This window comes from Micropterus salmoides, unplaced genomic scaffold, assembly GCF_014851395.1.
Source record: "Micropterus salmoides isolate LMB-PRFRI ecotype aquatic unplaced genomic scaffold, ASM1485139v1 Ms_hic_scaffold_3, whole genome shotgun sequence".
Lineage (NCBI taxonomy): Eukaryota > Metazoa > Chordata > Actinopteri > Centrarchiformes > Centrarchidae > Micropterus > Micropterus salmoides.
Window position 1 is genome coordinate 25,459,632 of NW_024042261.1, and position 21,822 is coordinate 25,481,453.

A 21,822-nucleotide genomic window follows, 5' to 3' on the forward strand; every position below is an offset into this window, starting at 1 on the left:
ATGTATGAACGTCCTCAACAGTGTGAAAAATATGTATTCATACCCGTACCCATCGCCCATATTAGGTGCTAGAAGACTAAAGGTCACTCATCTCATCTGTGTACCTACTGCAGAAAGAGTTATCTTGGAGAGTGCAGACATTTGAATTCTGGCATGAAATTGATGATCATTGATTTGTGGAAACACACGATTTACAAGTAATTATTTAATCTATTAATAGTGGCATAGTTCGTAAATTTGTATTTAGGCGTATTTAAATGGCGTCACTTTGATGATTACACTGTTTAAGGTCAGAAAGATGTGAGGAAGGCAGAGGGCGGAGAGGGATAAAAGACAGAGATGAAAATGTGAGGAAGAGCAAAAGAGGTATTCAATCTGGGATTAACTAAGGAGGAAGAGATTGGATGAGGAAGATCAAAAAGTTTAAGTTAAGCAGAATAAGCTGTTGTTAACCTCAGGACACGACATAAAAGCGTCTTAAGTGTTGTTGGATAAATTAATGTTGACGTGGTCTTGAGGAAGGATAGTGGGATGGTAAAGAAGAAAAGACAATGTGAAGGCGTGAGGAGGGAGAGCGAGACAAAGGTAAATGAGTCCATTCTGTGTGGGCCAGCTGCATTAATGATTCTGTAGTGAAGCTGAAGTCTGGAGGAAGGAGACCGAGAAAGACGGAGGCAAGAGAATGACGGGCAGGGAGAATGAGAAAGAAAAGGGAAGATGATTAAAGGGGGAGGACATTGAGGAGGATTGTTAGGAAATGGAAATTGTTGCACATGCACACACTTTGACTCTGCGGTGGCAGTGCTTCATCTCTTCTCCCACCCACATTATTCTTCTTTGTGTGTTTGCTGAACCCTGCTCGCTGCGGGCAGGACTGATAAAATCCTCTTGTTAACCTAGGCTATCTATTTTCCACTGCAATGCAAAATATCTGTGCTTTAGATACTAGAATATGTATGAAAGGAAAACCCCATATAAAAAACGCAGTAACAGGTAAAAATACATGGAACGGAACCGTAAGATCCACCACCCTTCCAACAGCCGTAATTCCCATCAATATTCTAAAATCTTACTTATATAAGTTGATTTACAGCAACCCAATTTACAGTTCCCTTGATCTCATTCACATTGTTTCTCTGACACAGGAAGATGGCACCCCCTTACTTAATCGCGCCTGCAAAGATCTGATTGGTGTGATTGTTTTTCCAACTTGGAAATAGCCGTCAATAAGCATGACACCAGATTTATTTCAGTTGCTGGTAAATTTGAATTTGCTGTTTCAAATTTGAAGATGTGAAAACAGGCTAAGATATTCTAAATTGGGCGGTTGAAGGTCTTTAAAGCCACTATAGACTGTTTTGGTTCAGTCTCATTACTCTCATCAAAATCGTTTCCAATATCTCTACATCTCTAAAAACATATAAAACCCCACTGTGTATTACCTGCTCAGCACCAAACAGCTGACAGACACAGTTAGCAATTAGCTGCTGATTATAGTGGAGCATTTAGCAGTTGAAGAGCCAGATATTTTCCTTAGATGGAAACCAAAGAGAAGCAAGGAGAGCAGCACCCTTCGACCTATTGACACCAACACAAAACAACTACACAGATGTAGCGAAATCAGTTTGGAGCTAAACCTGGGCCCTATTTCATAAACAGGTTTGCATCAATTATCTCACTAATAATAACACACTGGTGTTTGCACAATATCTTCACACAACCTGACACAGCGAGGCAAACCGATCCATGGAAATCACAGCTGCCCCGGGTAACAAGCCACACACACTATTTACCCGCAGTCGCCGTCAATTGCCGTCACTCCATTGGAGGAATCCACCACCGGCCGCGCCAATCATCGATCCCAGCCAGACAACAGGAGGAGGCGACGTTGGTCGGTCCAATCCCCGGCGGCAATCCTGCAGCTCCTCAGTGTACAGCAACATGTACATCTTCACTCGGTGATCGGGGGTAAATTAGCGGTCAATCGGCGATGGCATCAAAACGGCTCCCCGACACATTTCTGACACATCGACATCCACATCTAGCCAATGAGAGCAGGCAGCTACTTTTTTATGCAAAACAGTTTTTACTCACCTCCAGCTCTCTCTAGCTCAGACAATCCCTGCAACCTGCGTGTGCTAATCCATATTTTTTGTCTTTAAAATTGGTATCTTTATAATAACAAACAACAGCTGTTTTGTGTGTAGGTTCGCGTCATTTCCCGTTTCAAATTTCACATGTGTTTTCTTGACAAAACGTGGTTTGGAGACCAGCATCGGGTCACAGAGCCGCTGTCAGCTCGTGTAGTGTGTGTCACCCTGTCACCGATCAGTCACGCAGTGTGAACGCCACAACGACTTCAGACTCCCGTCACAAGACGGCAAGTTGTGTAGTGTGAACAGCACTGCGATCGGCCAACGCTGAAAGTCGTGTAGTCTGCACAAGGCATAAGAAGGAGACTTGTTGATTTGCTTCAAAGATCACTCCTGGTGTTATTGTCAGTGAGGAGACTGCACAGTTATGTGAAAGGAACTGACTGAGTTTTATATTTGGCTGGCTCATTGTATCACTTCCTGTGTCCTCTCGTCACCCACACTGCTCCCTTGTGTAATTATCCTGTCTCGATATCCCTACACTGTGTCCTTCTCCTCCATCAGCCATGTTAACTCAAAAATTACATGATCATTGGTTGGATTTTCTGATTACCCATAGATTCATTTCAACCCTTGCACTCAATAAAGTCACTGCCAAAGTCACTGGAGGCTATAATGTTAGCATAAGTTCACAGTACCTAGCTAATGCAAGCCAGCACACATTTAAATAAGTAATGTTTATGTTAGCTAGACAATCATTACCGTGTAAGATGTAGCTCCTTCCCATCCACTTTAAACAATCATCATCACAAACCAAGGTGAGTCTCTGAATTTTATATTTAATATAACTACAATATATAACGCCTGTCTCTAATAATGTCCGGGTGCGCTACGCTGTTCAAATAAATACGTGCCCTGGCTATTAGATGTTTTACAGGTATGATCAATGTAACATTAGCTAGCTAGCTGTAAATATGATTCTGGCAGGGGATAAGGGGATAATTCAATTGAGGTGTTAAACAGTGTGTTTATGTTTTTAAACTTTTTATTGTGTTGATGGGTAAACTTTATAAACAAAATTACTTACAAGGCATCTGTCACAGGACTATCCTATAGACTTAGCAGTCACAAGCCACTAGACTCACTCAATGAAGACACAACTCACTTGCTACAAAGATGGAATCTGGGAAAAGTAGTGTTAGGATGAAGTAAACTGACACTTAATTTTCAAAATTTGAAAATTTTGATTTGTTTCAAAAGTGGAGATGGCTTCTATTAAATATATATTTTCAATCCCTTAATTTATTTAGAAATAATTTATTGTGGGGGACAACTTCATGTTTTTCAGAAGTTGGGAAGGGACCCAGGGTCACTGCTCACATACAAGCATCAGCTTCTTGCTTAAAATGTAAGTGAACATCCATTTTCCTGTGGGATTTTACAGTCTGTTCCTGCTTGCAAATGAACTGTAGGTCTCTCAGCCTATAGGTGGTGATTATCCTAAGGGCTTGAGAGCATGGGAGCAACTAGGTGAAGGCATGTCAATGGCTATTTTTATAAGTGTGGTTATGTGTGTGTATACGTACGTGCTGATGAATGTCTGTCTTTGTGAGGACTAGATGAGAGTATTAACATTTTTGGAAAGCGAGGACACTTGCCAGTCTTCAATTCTTCAAAGGTTGTTTGATAGTGAGACTTGGTTTTCGTGTAAAAAAGCCTGTTCACCCAAATTACAAAAAAATATATTTTCTCACTTAATTACTTCTAGTAAGCCATATGGGTAGTTTTGGTTTTATTTGCTCGTTCGCGAACAAGTTGTTTTATGCAAATGCATGACAATGAATGCATTACTATTTGACAATACTATTTTTTTCTGTCTCTGAGAGTTCTGACATAGATTTCTAGAAATAGAAATTTGTTTGTGCTGCTCAATGCATCAAAGAATTACATTTGAAAAATAAAACATTGAAGTGTCTTTCCAGAAACAATGTATCAGTTACTCTGGATGATTCATGATGACCTTGCTGTCCATAATGTCTATGAAAACTGTCTCTGTAAGGTCTGAATAGTATGTAGAGTTCCAGAGACACAGATTTTGGAAGAAAAATATTGTTAAATTTTCAGAATCTAATGTTTAATATCTGTGAGCACCACAAATGAAATCCTAGTTTCCCCTGTATTGGGTTAGGCAATATAAACAGATGCTGGGTAAATTAAACCAAAGTTTCCATCATAGCTAGATATACAGCTAGAGGTAAGTGAGAAAATACAGTATGTGTCATGTAACTTTTCTGAACTGACCCTTCAAGGTTAGAATTAAGTTTAGGCTACTGCCACATTCACGTTATATGGAGGGTAGAGATGGGGAAGTTCCCTTGACTTAAGAGCGTTAATGTCATCGGAAAATTCAACCCAGTTCTATGAAGATAGTGTGCATTGACAATTTAGCTCTATATCAATTGAATTTGGGGGAAAATACATTAAACAGACTTTGGTTAATGTGAGACATTTTATTTGTGTGAGTTTTTAGGCATTTCTGTGTTAAAAAGTTAGACATATCGTACCTTTCAGGAAAATATGAGTTTTTGTGTCGCATTTACAAATCTGAAACTGGTGATTACTGTAAGTACTGGAAACATGAACACGATATAAGGCAATGGTTAGAGGGGAGGCAATGTTATGTTTTGTGTTAGTGAAGATTCACACAACTTCACAGTAGGTGAATAAGTGTGTGTGTGTGTGTGTGTGTGTGTGTGTGTGTGTGTGTGTGTGTGTGTGTGTGTGTGTGTGTGTGTGTGTGTGTGTGTGTGTGTGTGTGTGTGTGTGTGTGTGTGTGTGTGTGTGTGTGTGTGTGTGTGTGTAGTGATCCTATCAATCAATCAAGTTTTATTTAATGTGCAAAATCACCAAATGACCTGAACTTGTCCTCTTCATGTCTCCTCTGAACTATAAGCAGACATGCTGTCTGAGCTGCAAGGCTTTGCAAATGGAGCCTACGATTCAGTTTTTAACTTTGTATTTGTCTACTGTAGGAAACACTAATAAATAATAAAATATTCTAGTGTTTATGTGCGTGTATGAGTAAGCACCCATCCATTATGAATGTTACCTAGCTGTATTATGATCATAAATCTGGTTATACTCTAAGTAGCCTATTCCTCTGTGCAGTTGACACAGATTTTTATGAGTCATTTCTAATGGGACTACAGGAAGCGGCTTGAATTGGCTGTAATACAAAGATGCAGGAAACAGTTCTGCTTTAATATGGAAACATAAAAGGACAATAAAGTGCTGCCCACATGGGTTTCTGTCTCTACTGAACTGCTCTACTCTCTCTTATTCTCAGTTATAACTGACTGCTTACACATCAACACACACTCTGTGTCTGTCTGTATGTCCTCTTATTGCACATAGAATTACACCTTCACAGCATTCAATAATTGTTGTTTTGCCCTGTTTCTCCTCCTCTTCTTTCTGTGCTGACATCAGCTGTTATTCTTGCCACCTGCTCACTAGATGTCTGTTTTATCTCTTGCTCCCTCACTCATGGACTATATTTCCTCCTCCTGTTTACACTGGGTTTGCAGACACTGCCTTTTGTCTTTACGGAGCGACTCCCTGCTGGCATGGTGCCTAGAACAAGTCTCTAATCTAATAAACTGCATAATCAGGCCTCTACTGAGTGTGAACCCCAGAGGCAGAGCGAATTGAAGGGTTCTGGCCTAATGGGGACCGGCTTGCATAGGCCCTGTTCTGTGTGTGTGTGTTAACTGTCGGATGTACATTATCAGCGTGTCTTGCTCAGAGCATCTGCTGTGTGTGGACAGTCAAGTCCAAGTCTCTGTAGTTGAGAGTGAAGCATTGAAGTCTTCTCCCAGCCTCTCTGTTGCTCAGCAGGAGCTTCAGATCTGAGGTGGAGGCGGAGGTTTGGGGTGCACTGCTCGGACACCTCCTCTCTCTGCATGAGATACAGCATCTCTCTGTAGAGGCAGAACACACTACTGGTGCTTATTCTGATTCCTTGCCAGTCCTCCTCTTCCTCCTCCTGCTCCTGTTCCTGCTCCTGCTGCCACTGCCTCTTTCTCTGTGCAGTTCCTCAAATGCACCTCATTGACATACCAACACCAAACTTTTATTTATTAATACCGTGTGAAGAGCTTTGTTTCAAAGTGCGACCCACCAGATTGACTGTTGTCATGACAGTTGAGCACATTAAAGATGTGCTGTCAAATTTGGGAATCTTGAGACAGTTAATTGTTTTGGATACAATTATTTTATTTTCCAAATGTCAAATGTGTGTTTGGATAAAATTTGTTGGACGTGCAAAATTGACAAAGTAACACTTTTACATTTATTTTGGGATTGTCTTATGTTAGATTAATTTTGCTCAAATATTTTGATCCACTCTAATGGATACGGAATACTTACTCAGAAAGACTTGATTATTTTTGGATGTTCGCAGGAAACTTTATCAGCCAACCATGTTTCCAAAATTGAGTACATAAATCAACATATGCATTTGCAAAAACCTTTTGTTAATATGCAATGTCATCATAAGCAAAGGTTGTGTCATTCTTTTTTTTGTTTTCTTTTGGCTTCTCATTTATTTATTTTTAATGAAACCTTATTGTAGTGCTGCTTTGGGATTATTTAGCAGAGTGACGCAATGTATTGATTCTAAAGATTGTTGATGGCAAGTTTTCTGTAGATCTATTAATCAATTAATCAACTATTTGATTAAGTGACCATTTTTTAGCTGTCCAAAAGTCATATAAACTATATGGCATATGTCTAACTTACTCTGATTTTTTGGGTGTGTATGTGTACAGTAAAAAAACAAAAAAAAAAACAGTAAAATGTCAGCCAGAAGAAGATGAAAACTACACTCACTCTCCACAGCTTTGATAAGAAAATGGATCTCATATCCTGCTAATGGGTAATTGAGTTAGTTTGACAGAGGCTAGATGAATGAGATGAAGCCCCATGAGATCACTGCTAATGTAGTGTAATGGCTGATATGTGATTAGAAATGAGCATTTCAGAATGAATCACTGGTTAGACGCCTAAAAGTTTGAGAAGTTTCATATTTGGACGTTGGAAGCTCGGCTTTGGCATCAAAAGGCTTTAAACACCTAGTTTTTTTTTTTTTTTGTGACAATGTAAATTTTTGTATTGTCACAGTTAGAAATGGAAATGCTACATACTTTTATCTCCAACCTTTTAGAAAATGACAATACATGGCAAAATTGCTAAACAATTTCAGACCTTTGTGATCTACATGCCATTTTGCAGTAGCAGAAAACACTTCTGTCGACTAGTGTTACTCCCTGATAAAAACCTGTTGTTATTTTGATTGTGAAAGCAGTTTCCTCCATATTGTACATTTAAAGGAATAGTTGGAAAATTGAGGAAATATGTTGATTTAATTTCTTGCAGAGAGCTACTATTTCTGTTGTTTTTACACTTTTGTTTTTGTTCAGAATACACAAATGAGATACAGTGTGTTAATCAGCATACTCTGAGCTTTAGAGGTGCTGGTAGGTGGAGTTTGCTACCATTGGACAGAGCCAGGCTAGCTGTTAGCTGTAACTTAACAAACAGTTATGAGGTTGCAATGGATCTTCTGAGCTATCTCTCAAGAAGAAAGCATCTTTCCCACAAAATGAGTCTATTCCTTCAAGCGGAAGTGTTTGTACTTGTATCTGTAATGCTGGCGAATGAGTGTGCAGCCTGACGTGTGTAAAAGTCAAGGTTTTCTTTGCCCCCAGTTCCTAATTCAATAATAACTTGCTAATCACTCGACCTGTGGTTCTAATTACAAGTGTCGTCAGTGCTCCTTGTTTCTAATCAGTTGATGGGTGGAGAGATGGGGAGAGAGTTAACCCTGTTCTATCTAATCTTGAATTATGCATTACATGGTCCAGTCATGACCGGTGTAGAGCAAACATGTCACACATTTTATGATTATGTGCTGTATTTTATTTTTAAGCTGTTTTAAATGATTCCTAATTGTGTATGTGTTTGTACAGGGGAAGGAGACAGCAGAGGAGGAGGATGAAGTTGCTGTAGGGATGGAGAAAGGCTTCATGGACGAATTCTTTGAACAGGTTTGTTTCTCTCACAGCCCTGATGTTTCCTTCTATCTCTTTCTCTCTGACACTGACTCTCATGCACCCACAAACCTCTCTCCCACTGTAAATGTTTTCACAATACAAATCCGATGCACTCGCACTTCTCATTAACACATTTAACATGTTTATAGTAGGCTAATAACTTGCCATCTTAAATTAAAGTCCGGGTCATTTGCTACACTACAAACAACCTGGGAATGAATCAACTCCTGATATTGAATTTAATCTCATGTTGGTTTTTCAGAGCTCTGTAATCAACCTCATGCTATTTCTATTCTCTGTGGAACATGGATGTTATTTATAGTTATTGATATTGTTGCTGGTGTGGCATGGATTGTTATATATTTCATTTCATTTTATTTCAAATGGCCTTTATTGATTCAACAACACAACCATGCTCTTCTTGTCCAGCTCTGAATAACAACATAGGCGAATTCACTTATTTCTTTCCAGTCTCTCCTCTTGTGCATGAGCCTGTGTAAAAGTCCATCCATGTGTGCATTTGGTGAGTGTATTTCTCTGTACCTGCTGTGCACATGTGCTGGGAACACTAACTGAACATTGTCATGGCTCTCAGAGTGTGTGTGAACTGGGTGGGGTGGGGCATTTTGAATGGGCCTGCTACATACATCTCCCACAGCAAGTGGCTCAGAAATAAAAAGCAGACTTTATATCTAATATGTAATCCATATTATCTTCATATGTCATGTCTTTCATTCTCTGTTACTGCTGTATTTCTTATATTCCATCAAGGTTTAAAAATGTGTGTCATTGCATGTACATGGGGGCTTAACTTTGAAGTATTTAAATCACCATTGCAAATACTGGTACAAAGGTAGGTCGTGTGAGGTTGAATGCCATTCATCAGCATTTGCTAGTTATGAAAGAGACAATCAGCACTTTGAGTTTTCAAAGCAACATGAGACAACAAACACATCACCAAAGAGGCTAAATCATCTGTGACTGAGATGCAGGTGCATCAATCAAAAATCCTGCACAGATATTTTTAATATTTCAAAAGGAGCAGTATGACAAATCATGACAGAAAATACAGACAAACAACATCTTAAATGAGAAGCAGCCATCACATATTGTAACTAACCAACAGGTATATGATGGGCTTACTGTATATTACATAGGAGTTTGGCAAATACTGCTAAATGGTAATGCTAAAAAGTCATTTTAAATTCACATGTTTATACATTTCCTCTATAACCACAACCATTAATTCAAACAACTGGGCATCACATGAATAGATTGATTCATTCTGCTCAACGCTGCTTCCATGCAGCTACAACCACCACCTGCTCCTCAGCATTTTAACTCCCTCCTCCTCCCCCGCTTCCTAATGCATTAGCATTTAGATTTCTCCATTTAGAATGAGTTTATGTTAATGGAAGTTTTGTGTATCTCACACTCCGCCCAGTGTTTGTGAGCTTAGAGACAAATCTGTGTCACATTTGTGCAGATTTATTTCGCAGAATCACGGCAGCAGAGCCACACCGCTAAACCAAAATGTGTTCTATTCTTGTAATAAATATTCAGTACTTAAAATGAGTATCCTGACTAAACTGGAAGGGTCATTCATTTCCGAGTTACTTATCCTGGTCATGCTTGTGGTGGAAACAGAACAAACAGACCAAAGAAGTCCCTTCACGCAGACAGCTAGCAGGTTTAATCCCTCCAATGTGTGTTTGATCTACCTGTGCATTTCCTCCCAGTTGTTCATGACTTGAAAGCCTCAAAGGGAGGTGACCCAGAAGCATCATTATTGTAGGTACCTAAACTTCTTAAACTGGGTCTTCAAAATGTAAAGGAGCTGTGGCTCAATTCTGATGTCTTCCTGAACCACTTAGAAGACCCATTTCATCTCAGCTGCTTGTGTCCACAGTCTTATTCTTTCAGTCATGACCCAAAGATAGTAACCATAACTGAGGGTTGGAATGAAGACTGACCAACTCATTTTTGGACAGAGAAGCATGTTGTCAAACTTAAAGGTGCTGATCTCCAGCGTCACACATCCTACATCATGATGGAGATCAGCCCCTTTTAAGTTTGACAACATCTCTCCAAAAAGAATAACCCTTAAATGCGTACCGTGAGTATTTTGTAATCCCGGACTATATTACACCCCATCATTCATTTCTTTCAATTAACTTTTCAAAATGTCAGAAATGACCGCATCACACCGAGCTGCAAACTGTTATATTACAACAGACATCAACGTCCAATAAAACCAAAAGGACAACATCATCTGCAAATAGCGGAGATGCCTTCCAAACCAGACATTCTCTAGACCAGTGGTTGGCAATAGGCGGCCTGCGGGCCGACCATGAATTTCCTCAGGGAAATGAAAATAAGCGCCCATAGGTTTATGAATGCGGATCAAACGCCGGGATGCACACGGGATGCAGCACATGCTTTATTGAAAGCATGTGAAAAAGGGTCCTTATAGGCTAATCAATTTATTTAACAAGGAAGAAAAAAAAAAGTCAGTCAGATTTTGGGATCGATCGTACAACTCCTCCAACCGGAGTCCTGCACTCTACCCACTGAGCTAAACATGCACATGAGTGTCCAAGGGTTTGAAATAATTTGACTGAAATAATGTTCTGGCCCGCTATGTAACGGCTTGAAAAAATTTGCCCCGGTGTCAGGCTTATTTGCCGACCCCTGCTCTAGACCTTGGCAGTGCCTTCATATTCTGTCTATTGTAATATTGAAAAAGTATAGACAAAATGCGTTCTTGTCAAGTTCAATGACCACATTGCACGTGCCCGAAAACGCAAACAAATCTTTATTTCCTACACCTATAACACACATTTCTCTTTCTTTCTTTTCTTTGAGTGTAAGAAATAGTAGTTTTTTTTTACATCTGCACCCTGGAGTAAAATGCCCGAGTTCAAGATTTGACACTCATTATAGGGATACATGGTATAACTTGACACCTAAAACCCCGTCATTATGTGATGTTTTGGCTCTGAGGGAACATCTGCAGTCATTTCTCTCACATTTGTCTCCTCTCATTTTTGTTCTGCTGCTGCCTCTCGCCTCTCTGACAGTATCCACTGTAGAAACTGAAATGTACGTCTCTATCCATCTGGCATTTCATTCTGCTACATCTGTCTGAAATGAGAAAGTGAAGTAGGAGGACAATGAGTGAAATGTGGAGACATGGGGGATAAAAAGAGAACGAGTTAGATGCCAGAGAGATGGTGAGAGAGACTTTGAAATAAGAGTGAAATTAGACAGCAAGACCAGAGAGGAGGAACGGGTAGTAACATGTGACAGAGGCAGATAGTGAAGTGAGCAGATTAAGGCAGGCAGAGAAGGAGTAATCAGACTCTCACCCTGACTGGGTGTAGTAATTAAGCTTTCAGTCTTGGTGTGGGGGGATAGCAGATGGTGGAGAGACCACTGTAGCCTTTTTTCCTCCACTCATACCATAAACATAACCCTCTGGATATTGATTTCAGTATGTGTTTGTGGCATTTGTTTGCGCAAGCATGCATGTGGCTGTATCTCTGTCTGGTGTTACAGCACAGTGCATTAAGTATCATGTACTCCTCTGTGCGGCATATCTATCTGTATGTTTTTGTGTCACTGTAATAGCCTATATGACAACTAAAGGTTAGGGCTGTATTTTGTCATTGTCAAAAAATCCCATGAAGAAACCAAAACTAATAATAAACTTATCCTTTTAATAAGATATAAACTGTAACAGGTCGTCTCTGCCTAACATATGTAATGCCTCCGTGCCATAGAATTACAACCTCCCAGATCCCAAGTGGAAAGTAAGTCTAAGATGAGAGAAGAAAGTGTCAACAAATCCTTAAATATTCTGATGTACACAATACATGATTAAAAAATTGGAGTGGTTGTTTGATTCTGCTTATTTTGTCTTCTTGGGAAAGAGGGCAGGATGGACTATTTAATTAATCTTTACTTTGTAACTTGTAGATTACAAACTGCATATGCTTTATTCAAAACTTTGTTGGAGACATGAAGGTCTGAAAATCTAATTACGTAAGTGTGAATCAGTATTCATTTTCTTTTCGTTATATAATATTCATTTTGTTTTGTCTTGTAAGCTATCGACATATTTGTAGGCTTGACACAAAGATAATTACTATTAATACACATGGAAGATCTTTACTGCTGCATATGGGCGACACATTTCTTCATATAAACGTGGCCAGTGAAGTTCATTCCTCTCAGCTCGTCAAACTAGCAAAGCCGTGTACAAACGACACTGTGCTTTATTACGGTCTGTGATTGAGTTTGTGTTAGAGTTGAAGAAGGTTGAATCACTGCTGTTGATAGCCTTAATGAAGTCTTCTGCGATCTTGTTCAATAGCACATACGAAATCTGACATAGGCTATTTACCTTCAAACGTTCTGGCCTTCGGTGTGTATGTGTAAGAGCAATTCTGTACCATATGCTCTATGTTGACTTCACACCTTTGATGTGTTTGAAGTGTCTGAATGACTGTGTCTGCAAGATGTGATGTTTAGTTGAGATTTTAATCTAATGCGCTCATTAACTAAGCTGTAACATTATGGAAACTTGCAATTATGCTCAAAAACAAAAAAGCCCCTTAAGAACCCTATGAGATTCATGATATTACAATTACATATATATACAACTAAATTAATTAAAGTATATTGTATTAAAATCCTTATGCACATCACAAACATTAAGAACCCTATGAAGTTCGTGATATTATAGTTATATGTATACAAATACATTAATTAAAGTGTATCCTTAGGCACATCACAAACATTGAGAACCCTATGAAATTATCTATATACAAATAAATTTATTAAAGTATAGCGTATTATAATCCTTACGCCTTATAGACTTAAAAGCAGATGGAGTTTGATTTGTTATTTGTGTGAGAGTTTAAGTGTTTTCTGGGGTTTATCTTTTGACATCGCCCCCCTTGGTGCCACAGTGGTGCAATCACATGTCTAGTTCAACAAAACACCGGAAGCATTATTTGTTGCTCAAAGTTTCAGAGAGTTTGACGTGACTAGTGCTGTTTTCTGATTTTTTTCATTTAACAACACCCGCCATAGTGGGTTGTAGTACTGCACCAACTAGTCTGAGCCAACACAACATCTTTAACTCAATGTGAATTTACAAGTTTGTCAACAGCACATGTAACAATTGTGCTTCAACAGACCAGCTAAACAATTAGCCGTAAGAATTGTATGCAGTAACTTACTAAGGATTTGTCCGGTCACCATCCCCATCAAATTAAACAGTACCTTCACTCACGGTTTCAGTAGTAAACTGTCATAGGAATGATAATTACCGACAAAAAACATTATGTTATAACCAGAAACATTTAAGAAAACATAAATTACAAAGCATCTTCTGTATTTCATACAAATAGGAGTTTTTAACAAAGCTCCCGTAGTCTAAATGCATCACGGGATGTCTGAGGGACGGCCTTTAAAGCTGATAGGCTGTACTACATTGCAGGTGTGTGAGCCTCTGTCTCTTACATGCAGTAACATCTAGTTGCGAGATTGTGATGTAGAGGAGGGAGGGTCTACTGAGATTCAGTGTGGATTTATGTATGCTTTCTCTTAACTGTGACTAAACTGTCTTATAGTGGACAATTAAACTTTCTCAGTAACAAAAGTTTCAAATGCATGCAAGACGGGATGATCCCAGTACTAATTTGGATTCGCCCCTTTGAAAAGAGAGTAAACCAAATGCATTACATCTGTGTTTAAACGTGTATTTAGGTTACACAAACAATCCACTCACTTAACAACGATGCCGATGAGTTAAAAGAAATAGCCCGTGACTTATTGTAAACGACATTGAAATAGTTTTATTTTCCAGAACAAACAGCGCATCACATCCATACCATCGTTTGGCTCGATTAGGAAGCGATAGGCTCGTGTTATTTTTTGTTTGTTTTAAACTCTCAGTAACAAAAATGATTCAGATGTGTGTGAGAGAATAGGATGGAATCAAAGCTAGACAGCTGTCGGTTTGACATGAACGTGCGAACGCGGTTGTGTATTCGCCGCTGTCTAACTCAGCATAGACCCTGATGTAAGACTAAACAGGTATTGCAGGCTAAAACTGTGAAAGTAGAGCGTAGATGCTTTATCTTTATCATTGTGGGATACAGTAGTTCCTGATAACAACACCGCATCACATAGACTAAATGTTACAAGGAGCAAACAGTATAGTTAGTGATGGGATGGATTTATGCGTGAGAACGCAAAACAGATGGCTCACAAGATGTTTACAAATGTGTGCGCAAGTGTTTATTTATCATACGCATTCCTCCTGCGTAGTGACGTCACTGACCGAATGGGGACACGCATACGCAAGACGGGATTACCCGGTTGAAAAGAGAGTAAACCAAATGCATTCCACCTGTGTTTAAGCATGTATTTAGGTTGAGAAAACAGTCCACTCACATCGATGGCGATGAGTTAAAAGAAATAGCTTGTGACTTGTAAACGACATTGAAATAGTGTTATTTCCCATGAGAAACATCACATCCATACCATTTTCCAGTTTTATACTGTATCAGAGCGTCGGACATTATGGGATTTAAGCTGAGATAGATGTCACCCTATCTACTATCCTAACAATAGGAGACAATTTAAGTATCTGAGAAATAAAAAAGGCTTTCGAACTAAAAAATAAAACATTAGCCGCAAGACAAGGTCGTTTTTCCTGATCTGAGAACTTTACCATACCATGGCTGTTAGGGAGACTGGTGGTTTTGATTTTAGACTACAACATCCTTTTAGTCTAATTGTGTCAGGTCCTTCAAACAGCGGTAAAACATATTTTGTGAAAATGTTGATTGAAAATGTCGATAAGCTAATTTCAAAACAGATTGAAAATGTTGTATATATTTTTTCGTGTTGGCAACCATTGTATGACCAGTTATTGAAAATTAGAAATGTGAATTTCATTGAAGGATTGCCATCTTCTTTATGTGATGATACATTGTTGCCTTTAGATAAAAACAATTGGTTGATTATTGATGATTTAATGAGTGATGCTAGCAATAACATTGAGGTCCAAAATGTGTTCACAAAACATGTGCATCATAGAAATTTAAGTTGTTTATACCTAGTTCAGAATTAGTTTCAGTTCAGAATAAGTTAGCCATACTATTAATTTGAATACCAATTATCTTGTTTTGTTTAAAAATCCCAGAGATAAATACTAAGTCATGCTAATGACTAGACAAATGTTTCCTAGGAAGAGTAATTTTTTATGGATTGTTTCGAGGATGCCACGAGTGTTCCTTACGGTTACTTGATGATTGATTTTAAAGCTAAGACACCTAATGATTTCAGACTCAGAACTGACTTGCTTTCAGACCTGCCTGTTGTGTATGTGCCTAAGAGAAAGTAAATAAACATGTCTGATCGCATTAAAAGAAACCTGTCTTTACTGCAAACTATGCACGGAGCATCTTCATCTCAGAGAGTGAAAATTATTAAATCTGCATCACCAGACCTTTTGGTAGTGTTGTGCGAAATAGCTTAGAATGTTTTAAAGGGTAAAATTCCTATAAATAAGACACAGTATCAAAAATTAAAAAAGAAGAAGGCAGGGATTAGACTGCTCGCCAATATAAATGTTTGTGCTTCAAAGAAAAAGAAGACGTTGCTTAAACAGTCTGGCGGTTTTCTTCTCCCCCTCCTGAGTATCGCTGTGCCTTATTGGTTCAAGACAAACTTAGATGACTATGGAGTATGCACAAAAAGCAAAATATATAAATATTCCATCGCATTGCAGAGATTTCTCACCATGGTAAAACAAGGAGAAAAAGTGAGTATACCGGAGAGTTCCCAAAACTGTCAAAGAATGATCCCACACCCTGCTTGTCAATATAGATAGCGACCCAGTGTTGTCCTCCCAGGTGGGAGGGGTCTGTGTTTACCACCAACATGGTGGGTCTCTTTTTAATAACTGATTTAGGAAGCTGGTCACTAGCAAATACTCCAAGAAAGACGCCTTGCTTCACTACCTTTTCAAGTACTTTTGACAGTTCTATCGTATTTATACTATCGTTTGTTAAAGTTAGAAAAAGTCAGTGAGAACCTGTCTTCTTGATGATATCTCAATAATAGAATCATATGTGGCGTAAATAACCGCATTTATTGTGCGTTGAAGCGGATTTCTAAAACGAGCCTCTAATCTAACGCTACCGTTTTTAATGAGCGACATATGGTCTCCGCATCCTTCATCAGGGCTCAGGTTAAAACAGAACAGACTATATCCATCACAAAACTCGTCGCGGGTTATGGCCATAGCGTTGTTTTTAAGATACTTTCCAGTTGCCGAGTACAATTGATGATACTCCCTTTTGAAGGATATCACTGGCCGTCAACATATAAACATAAAAACTGTATATCATAATGGTTAAATGTAAATGGATTACGCGTATAACTACCTGTAAATGCCTCATGATCTACAAATCCTACTACAATAAATTTACGTATTTGTCCCAAGAATACATTTTCTTGATTACAAACACGAGTACCCATTGGGACGCTAAAATTTTTAAGACAGACTCTGTCTATGGGATACTTAATGTTGCCATGCGTTAATGCCTTAGCATGTGCTAGCTTAACAGCCGGAGATACGGAGACTTTACTCTTTACAAACAGGATTGCTGACATAATGTTAACCCGAAAGTCGTCTACAGTGTTGCGCATTAAGCAAAATTTGTTTTTAGCTCTTATGAATTTTATCTTGAGGTCTACGCCATTTATCATTAACTTGTCTTGAAAAAACAAGTCAGAATGTAAAGGGGATATTAGCTCCACTACGCGGCCGCCTTGTGTGTACTCCATTCTTTTAACTAGCCCCTCATTGCGTCCTCCAGCCGTTGAGTCGTCCATATGACCTGCTGTATCCGTTCAAAATAGTCCGGATCCAAACTGTGTCTGCAGAGCGTCCTTTCCATAGTTCAAAAGGCACTCTATAATACCCCTGTAAGGATATGTGTTTGATGATTGCGTTATGTGTCAGTCCCCCAACGATATGTCAACCTGTGAAAATATTGTACATCCAGGGTAGTTGATAAAGCCCACTTCGTCTGCTTGATCCAGGTTTCCGCCATTAGCTTTGGTGATTTTTACGCGCATGTACAGAAACGTATTGTTTAGATCCAGGTACTGTACTAGCTGGAATGAAAAATTCAAGGAGTGCAGAGCCTGATACCGCTGCTAGAGGAGGGAATTCGACGTAGATGCATTTCTCAATACTTGTTTGTGTTAACGGCACCATAAACAGGTCTAGCTCCGACTTGACGCACTCTTGTGACAGGCTATATACCAACGACATTCTTGTTAGAAAATGTCTCTTGTCTTCTGACGTTTTGTCGACTTGCTTCTCCTTGCTTCTCCTTGCTTCTCCTTGCTTGTTTATTTTTTCTAGTCTTAGTATGGGTCTTCTTATTTGTTGTTTGGCTATGCCTCTTTGGTGGGGAACTCCCTCTTTTCCCAGGAGGTCGTTTTATTGGTCGGGGGGCCACGGCCTCTATACCCGACCCCTCTTGATGTCTGTTCATGACCTTAGTAATAACATCCGTAGCTATGTTTTTAGCGGCTGTATTTAAATGAGGGGCAACAAATGTAAATCCTTTCTTGAATAAGGGGAATGCTAATCTAAACAAACCCCTAAAGATACCCCCTAACCCTGCACCATACTGAGCACCGAGCCCGCTGTATCCTGGTAAATCGGCACCTGCTTGGGCTGTATAATATGCAACGTACTTGTCCGCATTGTGGGCATATGGATGGTACGTGTTTGCTCCTTGTCTAAGACTGATATTTTACAGGTCTAAAGTATATCTTTATTATCACTTTGCTGTACGTAAAAGGGATATGTTGATTCTGATCTGTCTTGACAGAAATCTCGATACTATCAATGTGTGTTTTGCAGAGCCTCAGATAGTGTGGTCTGTCATAAGTATTTGTGATCATATAGTTGTTTGGCCCCGATATATGTACTATTCTTAAAAGAGGGACGTAACTACCCCCCTACTGTTTGATGATCAACAATATTGGTATAAACAAATATATTATACATCCCTACGTTAACATCGGCAGAATGTGGCGCCAAATACAGCATCTGTGTCAACACTGTGTTAGTTCGTGGCTGAGATCTAAACATTGCAATTCCCTCGTGAGTTTTAAAAGCCGCACCTGGGATAAATTCCAACATTTGTGGAAGTTTTCCTTGAAACGTTAATTCTACGTCTCTCGTTGGTAAAATGCTTACTCGTTTTCAGATAAACAACTGTTTAGTTCAGCTATTATCTGTGACATTGTTGTATAGAATCCCTGTGTCACTGATAGAACTACCCTCTTGTTGGATTTTTTATCAAACACTACAAATTTTGAGTCTTCTGATGAAAATGATTTCCATGTTTTTGGATATTATATTTCTATCATACCCACCTCGTATGCTGATTTAAAGTGTAAACGCTTGGATAGTTTTGTTATAAAGTTTGCTATTGTATTGCTCGGGTAAAATAATGCAGACGAGTTGCTGGGCAGTGTGACAAAAAAATCCTCTGTATCCATTTATACGTGTGTTTGTAACCTGCTAAGGTAGCTGAATGACCTGTTATTCCAAAATCCACGAGTTAAATTTATCTGGCCATCAGACCCATTTGACTAACACCATGTCCCGGCCTTGTCTTTTCTTTCTAGATAAAATCTTTTCTATTTTAAATGTTTTGTTTTTATCTATAATAACTTTTTGCATCTCTTGCTCATAAAATGTCCCCTGTAATATTTCGCCGTCATAGTCTTTTAACCTGTAAACAGGAGGGTCCCTTGACACGCATTCCTTTACAGTGAAATATTCATCAGTATAATTTTGCTCATAACCTTTTTTAAAAGGCCCGCGTAGTTTTGAAATTCTTACAGTATCGCCGCCCTCATATTTAAAATGAATTACTCTTTTATCTTTTGTTTTATACAAGTTGTCAAATATGATGTCTTCATTGTCTTTTGTTACATCAATCGGTTTCATTTTAACACTACGATGATAACTATGATTGTAGGAGGTGACTAAATCCTGCGATATATCTACGTATCGTTTAGAATTATTGGCTGTTAAATAACGCCACATTTTAGATTTCAGAGTCCTGTTAAAGCGCTCTACTACAGATGCCTTAGTCTCATTTGATGTAGTAAAGTGTACGATACTATTAATTTTCATTAACGCCTCGAAATCTTTGTTTAGGAACTCTTTTCCCTCGTCTGTTTGAATTTTATGCGGTATTCTACCTTCAGCTAAGATATCTACCATTCGTCTGTATATGCACAATACACACATGTTTGTAAAGCTTTTTGCTGCAGTATATCGTATAAATAATAAGCTATGGTTACCTGTATAATACCGCTAGCAGTAGTGTTAGAAGATGTGTCCTTGTCGCAACAGTCCAGAGTGTCCAAACAGGTACCCTTAAACGGCTTGGCCCTGCTCTTGTCCTCTTCTGCTTTTTCTTCAGGAAATGTTAAATTTCTTTTCCCCAGTTCTTTGCCATAGTCATTATTATCCTGAGTAATGGAAAATATTTAGGGCTGCTCGATAGACCCTCACCCGCTGCACATGTCCTCGTACCTGCACACAACATTTTAATTTGAACAATGTCACCGTCAGCCCCGTCGTGGAGATCTTTGAGGTTGTTGTTTGTTGTTCATCTTGCTTGTCCTTAGGACCAAAAAATTTTCTTTTGATCCCTACATAGCTAACATAAGGTTTATACCATCTGAATAATTTATCAATGTGTGAGAAGATTTCAAGGGTTCTATCCCATTCTCCCCACTGGACCACAAAGCCGGTGCTGAACCACGTCTCCCACTCTTTAGACGTGATGGGGTAGCCTTTTTGTTGCTCTGGGGTTCCCATCCTTGCCTTTTGAATGATAGAATCATCCTTGCACAATCTAAAAAAGATGTAGGATTCTGGGTCGTAGACTTCAAGGTCTGTCTCTACACGATAGAGCTGTCCTGGCACAGACCCGCACCATTGTGTGGTATAGACTCCTTTTGAAGCACTCATATCTTTACAGACTTTGTTTCTGAAGTAATTCCAGTCTTTGGCTGAAAAACTAATGTGTGGTGTGCTTTCACAAAAAAAAATTTCATCAAGCTCTCTTGTATAAAGATGAACTGTTCCGTGCTCAAACAAGAATCCCGACATTCTAAAAGGCGCCCAAGCCTTTCGGTCCAGAAAATCAGCCAATGTTGTTGGGGGAGTCTTCTTTCTGGGAGCCATACTCATTACAACAGGATCTATAATGTCGTTTTGGAGTCATTGCTCCTAATTGATTACCTGCGACATCCATGATTGTGATTGCAAAGATGGCGCTGTTGTTCTGCACGGAAATAGCTCTTTCCGATATGGATTTACCCAAAAAATCGTTCAGGCACACAGTTCCACGCTCTCGGTCACATGTAAGTCAAAAAACTAGTAAAACTACTAATCTCCCTTTTCACACCCGTCTTCACCTTTTGGTGATCGACCCCCACTACCGCTAATAGAGGATGAGGCTGGACACGCCCTAATACACACACCCATTTTCACACCCCATGTCTTTGTTGTTCAACCTTGCTATGACCACAATCTTTAAAAAAAATAATAATAATTTTTTATTTATTAATTTTTTATTTATTAATTAATTATTTTTTTATTAATTATTTATATAATTTAAAATTATTTTTTATATAATTTAAAATTAATTTTTTGATTAATCAAAAATGTATTCACGTGCACGACTGTTATGCGCATCATGCACATGCACGTTCACATGCACGCGCTTTGCTGGCCTTTATTTACTACTCACAACATTCAGATTTTTCCATCTACTACTCAAAGTTTTAAACTGTGTATTGAAAAAGTGTGAATTCACCCTTTAACCATTGCTGATTACAATAAAAAATTTGCCATTTGTATAGCAATTTTAACAGTTACAAAGTGATTCAAAGACAGATAACAAGTGAGACTGATATTTAAAAAAATATCTGCTTATAAGACGTAATAAAAAGTGATTACGCTATCAGATGCATATAAGAACCATTACATCTTTCAGTAATTTTCTTATGTTGTGTAGCAAGGTTCATCTCATGCCCCCAGAAATCTGTCACCAGATGATGCAAGAATGAAGTGAGCAAAAGCAAGACAGACTCACTGTGGCCTCAAACCTTGTAATCATTCTACTTACCAGAAAAAAATTTGACGAGGGAAAAGGCAATTTTTCAAATTTGGCAGGTAAACAGGGCATTTGTAACATATACAAACAAATTTCTTGGCATGTGAAGTTCATAAAGAGAAGTGTGAAATCAGCGAAGTCGGTCTGTGAGTTTTTGTGTGTCTGTTTATTTGTTGCTGCTTGTATGTGCGTTTTTTTCAGCAGTGTCGGAAATTGTTTTTTCTCCCACACCAATAAAATTTGCCTGATGTCTTATGAGACCTGAGAGACGCACCGTGACTCACTAACACATGGTCTCTAAACCGAGACAGCTTAAACTGGTTTCATCTTCTCCGTCGTGTCTTTCTCTTCCTCCTCCCTGTATTCCTGTCT

The 21,822-nt window shown here is 38.8% G+C and overlaps 1 protein-coding gene across 4 annotated transcripts in view; it reads left to right on the plus strand.

Annotated features, from left to right (window-relative positions):
• The window catches only part of stx1a (syntaxin 1A (brain)), a 69,223-nt gene that overhangs the window by 6,752 nt on the left and 40,649 nt on the right, over window positions 1–21,822 (plus strand). For all 4 annotated transcript variants that reach the window (XM_038694372.1, XM_038694371.1, XM_038694369.1 and 1 more), the window contains exon 2: window positions 8,123–8,200. In XM_038694372.1, the coding sequence (XP_038550300.1) occupies window positions 8,123–8,200 (78 nt within the window). The remainder of the gene's footprint in view (window positions 1–8,122; window positions 8,201–21,822) is intronic.